Source organism: Charadrius vociferus, unplaced genomic scaffold, assembly GCF_000708025.1.
Source record: "Charadrius vociferus isolate BGI_N301 unplaced genomic scaffold, ASM70802v2 scaffold793, whole genome shotgun sequence".
NCBI lineage: Eukaryota > Metazoa > Chordata > Aves > Charadriiformes > Charadriidae > Charadrius > Charadrius vociferus.
In genome coordinates this window covers 1,354,308-1,365,315 of record NW_009647833.1, presented here as the reverse complement: position 1 = coordinate 1,365,315, position 11,008 = coordinate 1,354,308, and the positions used below count along the sequence as shown (strand labels likewise).

The 11,008-nt window shown below is 39.1% G+C and overlaps 1 protein-coding gene across 1 annotated transcript in view; it reads left to right on the top strand.

Annotated features, from left to right (window-relative positions):
• Nucleotides 1-4,488: 4,488 nt before the first annotated feature.
• The window catches only part of PIGL (phosphatidylinositol glycan anchor biosynthesis, class L), a 58,695-nt gene continuing 52,175 nt past the window's right edge, over nucleotides 4,489-11,008 (top strand). Inside the window, exon 1 of the mRNA XM_009882749.1 lies at nucleotides 4,489-4,616. Within this exon, the coding sequence (XP_009881051.1) occupies nucleotides 4,489-4,616 (128 nt within the window). The remainder of the gene's footprint in view (nucleotides 4,617-11,008) is intronic.

The following is an 11,008-nucleotide window of genomic DNA, read 5'->3' as shown; positions in this document are numbered from 1 at the left end:
CCCCGAGGTGCCGGCCCTCGAGGCCGGGCTTCCTGCCCGTGACGTCGTGGGAAGACCGCCATGATGCCTTCCCATGTGTGGTCTCTCGCTGTGACATCAGCCCCAGGCTGTGACGGTGTGTCAGTGCCTCAGGGCAGTGAGCGGTGGCTGTACTGTGGGGCGACCCCACCTGGCAGTGATGCTGCATGTGATGTCACCGTGATGCCACACATGATGTCATTGCTGTGCTGAACCTCAGGGCCCTCTAGGCCTGTGCTGCCAGGGTAGCGCGGCACCGCTGGGAACCACTTGTGCAGTGGCGGAGGTGCCGTGCCATCCATCTGCGGTTCGATGGCATTGGGTTGTGGTGCGCTGCCATAACAGCCCGTGCACCACAGAGAGCTGCCACACGCTCACGGCTTTGGTCAGAATGTTACTTTCCGCAGAGTTTCAGCAGCTGTGACCAGCAGCAAAATCTCCCTCTATATCTGAGCCTTGCATAGGGGTTTGACAATACAGTCTCCTGTTGCAGCGCTGAGGTACTGTCAAATTGTGTGGAAGTGTCAGTAAGTTGTAAAAAGTTGCTGTTTAGCACAGCCTTTCAGCCTTGTAATTCTGTCATCTCATGGAGGACTTGCTTGGATGATCCAGTTTTAGTGTCATAATGATAGATTCACTGTAACACATCTAAAAATAACAGTTGCATAACAATCCAATCATGGAAAAATAGGCCTGAAGGGAACCTGAGGTCATGTTGTCCATCAGTCGACTGAAAGGCAGCATCGATGTGTCTTCGTTTGCTGCAGACAAATGTCTTAAGTTTGTTCTTCGGAACCTCCAGGGAGTCTCCTCAGCCTGTGCGGTCTGTGTCAGTGCTGCATTAGCTTTTCTTCAAATCAGTTTTTCCTAAATGATTGGTGTAATTTAAGCTTGTTTATTTTTCCTGTCTGCCGTGAACATGGAAATCAGAGTATCCCTTTGTAGCAGCCTCTTACGTATTTTAAGACTGTTATCTGCCTTTTCTGTCTTATCTTCTCCAGACTAAACAACCCCATTTCTTGCAATCTTTCCTCATAGATCATGTTTTCTAATCCTCTGATCATTCTCATCACTCTCCCTTGGACTCTTCCAGTTGGTTCACATCTTTTTTTTGAAGGGCAGAGATCAAAAACTGGAAGCAGTACTCTTGCTGAGGCCTTTCTGGGGCTGAAAGATTCTCACAAGCTCCACTGTTTCCCAGGACAAGGATTTTTCACAGTACATGACGGTCTTGTCTTGTGTTCTTCTCGTGATCTACTAAAGCTCCAGATTTTTATTTTTTTTCTGCAGAACAGATACCTACTCAGTTATTAGTGTTCAGGTTTTTGTGCATAAGAGACAACCTTATTTAACTGATCATCCAGATTCCATACTGCTATGCCAGAACCCACAAGCCTGCAGTGAAAACTAAAGATTTTTTTGTTTTGTTTTTGTGGCGAGAGGAGTATCTTAGGGTACAAACATTTATATCTTACACTGACAGCTACTTACATTTGTGAAAAGGGCCCTCTCTATTTTTGAAAGCTCCAGCTAGTTCACTGCCAACTTTTCTGTTGTTTTCAAAGCTTTCTGTCACAACAGACCATCTAGGTGAGAAGACGGGGATTAAGCTTTTGTTGAAGTCTCCAGTGGTGTGATGGCTTTACTGATCACTCTATACCTCCCATTCAAGATTTAGTGCAGAGCTTTCAGTTGTCTTTGCTGAGGGACAAAGGTCTGTGGATCCCATTTGGCTTTTTCACAGCTATGGAGAGATTACTGAAGTGCAACTCTGCCGTTTCAGTTTTGGGGACTAATACACTCCTGCTATTGGAGAACATTCCAAAGAAGTGTTGTGTTTCTGTTTATTTTGTTAAATTTTCTTTTTTCTTTACTCCTGGTTCAGTGACATGAAACGCTCAGTGTGTTTGACACTGCCTTCTAGTACTCTCTTACATGTCTTTGTAACGGAACTAGCAGCCCATATAGGAGAGTACATTCACTGAGCTAATAGATTTTTCTGTGTCTCTTATTAGTCTTTTGGGCGATTCAAATGGTTCATCTTCTCATTGTTTGTATGATTGATGATGACAAGTGAGTTGATCAAAGACTCTGCAAATTGTAATACTGAGACAAAATCATTACTTAGAAACCGTTTTACTTGCAGTTTTCAGATTTCAATCAAAATGACTTAGAAATTAATTAGAATTACAGCACTGTGGAAAAAAATCAGCCTTTTACACACTGAATAATCTTCGATTGAAATAATAACTCGGTATAAATGTGCTTTGCTCTCTGGAGTAGCTGACTCTATTGTGAGCGCTCCATGGATGAGGTCCAGCAGCATCAGCTATTCAGCTGTTTTTGCTCTCAATAGCTGCCCGTTTTTTCTTGTTAGCATTTTTATGTTCCTGATGTCCTGACACATTTCTCAAGCTGTGGAACATGGATCTGTTCCTTTGAGTTCAGTAGAAGTTAGGTATTTTGAGAACAGTGGTACTATTTAGAAAAAATATCACCTGCAGTGAGCTATTACATTGCATTGCAGCAACAGATGTGTTATCTTAAAATACTGGTGTCATTAATGGCCATGCAAAAAATCAGTCTAAAATAAGTCCCACTGTACTCAAGTGATCAATCTAGTGAAGGTGCACACTTTAATTTTGCTGAAGCTGGAACTTGCAATCTAAGCTGTGGACTACCAAGCTGATGTGTTCCTCTGCAAATCCACAGATAATCATTGTCATAGTCTCCTAAAACCATTCACTCACAGTCTGCAAGAAGAGGTGGTTTTTTTTCTAGTTACGCTTTCCCTCTTTCAAAATTTTAAGAAGCTTGCTAGTGATGGCTCAGATTGCAACACTGCTTGAGAGAAATGCTAGATTTAGATGACTCACACCCACAACAATAAAAAGTTCTAGTGTAATTCAAGACAGCTGACTACAGACTTGAATCATACATCAATACTCAGCTGTATTTTTTTAATTTTATTGCTTCAAAGTTAAAATTGGGTTGCAAATACTGCCCTACGCAGGGCAGCATTATGGAAGGGGCAGTCACAGCTCTGGCATGGACTTTGCATGGCTGATGCCAAGAAAAAATAAGGGAATGTCAGGGCAAGATGAGAAGAAAATAATTCAGTTAAGGAGGCAGTGTTTTAAGATAATGAATCCTATTTTCCTGCTAGTTGTAGGTCTCAGTCTATTATAACTTTCCCAAATACCTTATCTAAATTATGTTTCCTGTTTTCTTTTGGTTCTATAAGTTCTTTGCAATCTTGCCATATTAGTTTCTGCCTGGATTTGCTGTGAATGGTGCAGACTTCTGAAAAATACTTCTCTTAAAGCAGAGATTGCTATGATGGAATTCCTCATTTCTTCAAATCCTTTTAGTTCAGTCACTGTGTTCTATTGCAGTGTCCTAGTGTTATATGACAACTACTGCTCATTAGAATTGGCCCAGAACATAGTATAAACTTTAATCATGTAAAGAATACCCCATGGGACAGGCTTTCCATGTGTTATCTCAACAATTTTGTTCCAAGTACTTTGGACTTGCTGTTCAGCTTGGCTCTGTGGGCCTATGCTGTTAAGAGGGAGGGAGTTCACAGCTGCATGTCTAATAGTGAAGAAGTGACTCGTTGGCCCTTCCTAAGGAGATTAATTGTTGCTGTTTTGTTGTGAATACTTGTTTTTGTAAAAGTGGACTAAGATCCCACCAACCTCTTTTACAGAGACTACTTGGAAACATGCCAATGATAACAACTTTTAGTCACCTCACTGCAAAGGCAGTTTCTCCTGTGTTTATGAAAAAATCTTGCTCGATTGGTTTGTAGTATATTGGTGACTTCCATTCAGATAACGTGTGAGCAGTTAGTTCATGTATATGCATATTAGAAGACTCTTTTTTTTTCCCCACAAAGCCTGCTCAGCGTATGGAATTCACCAAAAGAGATACTAAATCTTGCTAAAAATTTAACAATGTTCAGAAGTGGATTAGGCATATACCAAAATAAAATAAAAAGCACAAACAAAAAACTCAGAAGAGCTGGAAATTGTGATGTTTTAAGAAATAAGACATTAAACAGGTGGTTGGAAGCAGTTTATTCCAGAATTGTTGTTTGGAAGATCTCCTTTGGTTTTAGCAGAAGCGTTTAACTTTGTCTGTTCTTAGGATGAGGATACTGGGCTGTTTGGACCACTGGTCTGATTAGACATGGCAATTTCTGATGTCCTTGCCAAATAAGCTCATGAACGGCTGCAAGCCACACGCAGTGCATAGATGTGAGAAATGTAGTCAAAGTGGGCAGAACTTTGCCTCAGCATTTTACCTGGAGCTAAGCCGGGTGTTGCTCAGGTAAAAGCTATGGAGTTTGTCTCATGCAATGTATCTGTTCCTCAAATGATGCCCTTTTATTTAATGTGTGATGTTCACACTTTTTGTTCTTTGAGAAAGAAAAGAGAATTTCATTCCAAGCTCACCTAAACTAAGATGGTGGTGTGGTGTTTGCTATTTTCAGGAAATTATTACAACCAAGGAGAGATTCGTAAGAAAGAACTGGAACAGAGTTGTTTTCTTCTGGGGATTCCTGCTTCCGATGTAACAGTCATCGATCACAGGTAACTGGTTTTCATTTACAGCATACTTTCATTCCAGTTTTTAAATAGGAGATGAAGTTCTCTGTTCAGTGAAAGCTTACTGTATCATTCTTAAAAGTCTTGAGCAATCTCGACAGCAGACCATATTAGATGTTTTTGTTAACTCTTAACATAAACCTAATTAACGCAGAAGGCAATTCAAGTGTATAATGGGGCTCACAATCCCTAGGTTAAACTCTGTTGTTACAGCATTTAGAATACTGATAATGATACTTGTTGGAGTCTAAGCACAGTGTGTTTGGGCAGCGTGATTACATTTTGTTACACTTGTTAAACAGACAGTTACAAATTCCCTGAATTGCCTGGGCAGGTTTGTCTGTAGGCTAGTCTTTACAGGGTTAGTGAGGAATTCTATTATATTTATATAACCTAGTTTAGTCCTGACTAAAGGCAAAAGTGAATTTCAGTATTAAAGAAAGTCTGTAACAACATGACAGTAAGATTCTTTCAAATTAAGCCATGCAAGATTTCTGTTTTTCAGAGGTGTGATGTTGTTTTCTTTAGTTGTGTGTAGATACAAAGGTAGGAGGTAAAGGTGACACGTCTTTGTTTTGGGATTAATTCAGGAACTCTCTTCTGGGACAGTGATTTAACACTTTGAATCAGTGAAACTCAGAACTAACATTGTAAAGGCCTCTCAAATTGCCCGATCGCTCTCTATCTAGGGTTGATAGGCGCTGAACTAGGTACTAATTGCTAGGAAACACGGTACAAGTGGTTGCTTCAATTGTAAACAACTATAATACAATCCATAAAGAGTATTTTTATTTATGAAGAAATAACTTTAATAGCAACATACTGATTTAAAGCCACGCCAACTAGAAAAGTCAGAGTTGAAAAAAATCTGGCTCCAGGCAGGCCCTTTTCCCATGAACATATTTTCCCTTGAGCTAAGGCAACAGAAACCACAGTCCAGAATATGAATCTTCTTGAGTTCTTTGCTTTTTTTAGCTTTAGGTTTCTCTCCAAGTTTTTAGCTCACTTAGGAAAACAGCATAGGAGTTGTTTTTCCTTTGGAATGAAAATACATATTTCTGTTCACATCTCATGAACTGGTTTTGGATAACTTCAAGTGTTACGGTACAATCATATGACAATGCCCAAAACATTTTTTGGGGGGGATAAGGAAAAAAAGCTGCTAAGCTTTGCTAAGCGTAAAGTCTGTTCAATGAACCATCTTTTGAAATTAACACAGAGCCCAGAAGCCTACTGGCCTTTCATCCTAACGCAATAGGAGGTTGGTTAGTATGTGATGCAAGTTTCCCAATATTGCTCAGTCATCCCCCCAGCGTACACAGTACAGAGGACGGTTTTTGCAAGTAATATTTTGGTTTGCTCTGTAGGAAGGTGAGGGCCATTTCAGCCTCTCTGTTACTTTCATTACTAGTATTACACATATTTATGTACGTAATGACTGATATGCGATTCCCCCCAGTGAATGCAGTGCCTGAAAAGACAGATCCATCCCATCACCCAGAACTTCTGGGCATGGACTAGAATGTACAATATTGTTCTAAGAAACAGGTTTAGATTTCAGGTCTTTGTCTCTAAGGTTAGATTGCTATGAGATTATCTTTGTTGTGCGTTCAGTGAACTGAAGTGTAGTCCTTGCTGAATTTTGCTCAGAGATTGTTTACACAGTGAAATTAAGTGTGTTTACAGTGCATTATTTATTCTGCAATAACTCACCAGGCGGATGCTCTTTATGAAAAACATTTATGGATCAGGTGTTAGCAGTATTGTAGAGGATCAGGTATAATTTCTAGATGACACTGAATTTTTAGGGTAAGTAATTTTTAGAGTACTGTTTTCCAATGGTTTAGCCAAACCACTGGGACTCAGGGCTCTTGAAACTTACTCAAACTTCCTGGAGTCCTTAAGGTCAGTAGCTTTCCTATGCCTCTGTTATGACTTCTGTAATTTACAGATTATAAAAAAATATTTGCCAGCATGGCATGCTATGAATCTTGCTAAATTAATACATTATCTACCACTAGATTTCCATGTAAATTAATGTCTACGGAATACAGTTCAGGAGGCTGTTCCTCCTTAGCATTTTGTCTTCCATAGGCACTGTGAAAGATCAGAGCCCTTTGGCTTTTTTTGTTCCCTTCCTAACTCTTCAGAAGATAATTTTCCATCAATGTAAAGAACTAGCACATTGCTTAAGGACTGCTGCTGGCATGCTGCCCATCTAACATTTCTTATACAAACACTGGATGCTTTACTTTATCCAAGCTGCAGATTTGTATTTTGGTAAGGAAAGCCCAAAGGATTGCAAGGTCTGGATCTGCTCCAGCCATTGTAGTGTGGAGCTGAGTCATGCAGCTTCCTCTTTCTTTGCATGATCTACAAGTGTGTGAGTAGAATTTTCAAGATGTAAAAGGGGAAATACATCTGAAAAGCAAGGTGATTGACTTGCTCTGTAATCTCACTTGGCCAGGCAGGTACAAAATCAACATGACATTTTGAATTGCATGTGAACTTGTAAAGAGAAAGCTTCAGTCAGTCAGCCTATGATGAAATCTGTGTTAAAGACCAAATCTTTATTAGGGAGTCATTTGCCTTAAACAATGACTCTTTCAAGTATAGCCAGGATTCTTAGGGCAGGACTAGTTTAGTCTCTATTAGACAACTGCTTTGCCCTGATTCTTCAGCAGGTGTTTGATGTTGTCACTGTGCTTGTCACCTCAGTTAAAGACAACTCCAATCTGCACAAGTATGGTCCCAAACTGTACCCACGTTTCAGCCCTAGAGATCTGAGGTCCATATGAATTTCCTGCAGAAGAGTTCTCTGCTGTAGAGGGCAGGAGTGGGAAAGGTCGTGCATTACCATGCAGTACCCAGTTACTGTAGGTGAGCAGATGGATATGCAGACAACCTGTTCCAGGCTATTTTAGATTAGAGCACTGGAGTCTTCCTACTTGTGAATTGTACAGGTCAGGCACCAGATTTGCAGAGATATCCCCTGAGCTGGCATGTAATTATCATAGCTCCAACACTGCACTGACTGAACTACTGCTTTTAAGGGAGAAAACTTTTACAGTCCTTTTTACACTTTTGTTCCTATTCCCACACTAGGCTTAATATTTGGAGCAGCCCAGCTCAGAACTAGGACTTGTATCATTCAAAGTTAATTTCTGTACTGTCACAATTATTCATGCTGCTGGGTGAGGGAGGAGTAGCAAGAGAGTGAGGTCTGAAACTCATGTAAGATAAAAGTCACTTCATTAATTATATAAATGGTAATGTAAACTCTGTGCTTTTGGTACATTTTTATCATCTTATGTGCTGCAACAATGGACTTTCTTGTAGCTGTAAAAATAAGAGATCATTTGTTTCATCCTTCTGTGCCATGATACCAGCTTAATTTTCACAAAGACTGGTATAGTTCTACAGATCTGCAGTGAAGGTAAAATGAGCATAGCTAAAATATGAGTGGTATAGATATCTCTAATGCAAACACAGATTAACTCAACAGAAAAATCTGCTGCAATGATACGTCTAAAGTAGTAGATAAATCAGATGCTGGACATTTCTGTGGTGGCAGAAGGGTCCAATTTTTAAAGCATTTGGCTGCACTGCAAACAAAAAGGGGCATCCATTTTCACCAAAGGTTCTATTGTTTTTCAGGCATGTGTTAGACTTTGCTCCTAGATTTAGCTTAAAGTATAAATTGCTCTGGAAACGTATGGGCAAATGATCCACGTAAAGGACGTGAGTACTTGATGAGCAGGGCAGAACTCCCTCCATCTTGAGAAGAACAAGTCTGAATAACTGATTTGCGCTTGAGATGTGTGGCAAAGACAAGGTTCAGCTTAGCAGGAGGAGAGGTGGTGAAAAAGTAAAAAGTGAGTCCTGCATTATCATAAAACACTGAGATGCTTTTTCTTCCCTTTTCTTTTGGATATGCAGAAAAGAATGCTTCAATAACAATGTGAAGAGAAAAAATGTTGACGTAAGAGCTGCTTTGGGTGCTGTTCTTTGATATGGCACTGCTACATGTTTTCTTTGTTGTTGCTCTGTCTGGTCTTGAGAACAGAGTGAGATGAAGGTGCTCTAGTCTCCAAAACCAGGTATCAGGTCACAAGACATTGCCATGGTTTTGGAGTTGTAAATGTACTTTGTTGGGAATTTACTTATAGCTGAGAAAACATCTGTAAGTAGTTAATCTGTGAATACATGCTCCTGAGCTAGAAAGCTCTCTTTCAAGTTATATGGGAAACCAGGAGTTAGTACCTAATTGATAGAAAATTAAGAGTTAGTTAAGCTCCCATTAAAATTGGGCTCGTCTGCCAATACTCTGGCTGTCTACTAATCTGTAACATTACACGTAAACAGGATATGTTTTCTAAGCTGTTTTCACTTTCTGAAGAGAACAAGCAAAAAGGAAGCCCAAATTATTCTTTTTTTCTATATCTGTTTTGGGTTCATGGAAAGATAAATATCAGGCATTTTAATGCAGCTTCTGAAGCTTTTGTGCATGGTTGTACAGGACAGAAAGTAAAACTGACTATGTGCATCTTTAATATGACAGAAAATATTTGGCCTAAGTTTGCACTGCAAAGAAAATAATAGCTGAGATTTGTGTAAACTAGAAAATTTTCCATTCGCAGTACAAAGGCTTACTGCAAATAATGTTACATCTGTTTCCAAGTTTCCATGGAAATTGCACTCCATTTGCTTTTTTATTATTATTATTTCATTTAAGTCCAGAAGGGCTCTGATTAGATAATGCACAGGAGAGAGGACCTCTGCCCATGGAGAATCACAGGCTATCTGCAAGTTTTTTATGAGGCTGCAGAGAGGCTCAAATATTTATTTTTTTTTTTCATGTAAGAATTCTTTGCTGTTGGGCTTAGGTTTTCCCCCTACAAGGTAAATAGGCTTTATTGCACTTCCTCATATTTAACTTATAACGAACTTTCTTTCATGAGCTCCCCATGTCAGGGAAGTGAGTCTGTAAGGTCATGGGAAAAAATATATCCTTAAATAAATAGTGGTGTGTGTGTGTCTGTTTGTAATGATCAGAAAGATATAAAAACATTCAGACCCTTCAGAGAATGGAATATGTAACTGGAAATTTGAACCTTTTTATTAGAATTTAGAAACATGCATACAGACAGTTAAGAGGTATATCCCGTTGATCCGGTTTGGTTTTACTGTACTTAGGTGGTTCATTGATGGCTTTATTGATGTGAATGCAGGGTGCTGAGTGCACAAAAGCTCAAGATGCAAGCTATATAGTGAGAATATATACTGCAATCAAGAAAGCTTGCCTGAAAACTGAGGGCACTGGGAGAAGTGCGGAAATAAAATTCTGGCCTCAGTCAAGTCTGGTTGGAAAGCTGTCGGTGATTTCATACCAGTTTCTGACTCACTTATTTGTAGATCTTTGTCATCTTGCTGAATGGGATTTTTTGTAGTGTATTTATCTTACTTACGTGTTTCTGATCAGAAGTATGATATTATGTTTTCTTCTTTCCCCGTTCTCATATTTCATATTTTGCGATCAGTATTTAATAGTTTTAATTCTGCTGAAATAATTGTGGTAATTATTTCATTTTGTCTTCCTAAGTTCCTTGTGGTATTATAGTTTGACATTTTGTTTTATTGCTAATTCTAAAGACTCAATCTATGTGCTGATTAAAACTGCTGCACCATTCTAGAAGAGCTTCATATTTCAGTAGTGTAGTGAGTGATGGGATTCTCTTCATCTTAGTTATCCCAGCAACCCTGTAAAGGTCTTTTTTTTTTTTTTTTTCTTTTTCTTTTTTTTCTGAATTTTCTGTAATGAAGAATGGCATCTGTGGGACCAGAAAATCTTAGATGCAAATTGGTCATACATTCAGTATGTATTACAGGGAAATCAACCTACAACTTTTGAATCAGTCAAACATAATTATCCTGTATACTAACACGCTTTACCATTACATGAACGCATGAGGCCTTTGTCAGTCATGTTTATGTAATGACTGTAGCCAAATTTCACTTCTGTTTAGTATCATTCTTGAAATTTAAATTGTTTTCTTTCTGAGAAGACAATAGAATATTTGGCCACCTATTTTTATTTACATTTCTAAACAACCAGATAAATAAACAGATTCAAAGTCAAGCTGATGGGGCTTTGAGCAACCTGGTCTAGTGGTAGGTGTTCCTGCCCAGAGCAGGGGGGTTGGAACTAGATGATCTTTAAGGTCCCTTCCAACTCTAACCATTGTATGATTCTATGATAATTTTTCCAAAATGCTTACCACATGGCAGCTCATGCTGATATTTTAGGACATCAGAACACTTTATAAAAAGGATTATATCAAAGTCTGCCTTCTGGCTTGTGCTTTTAGAAGTGTTGC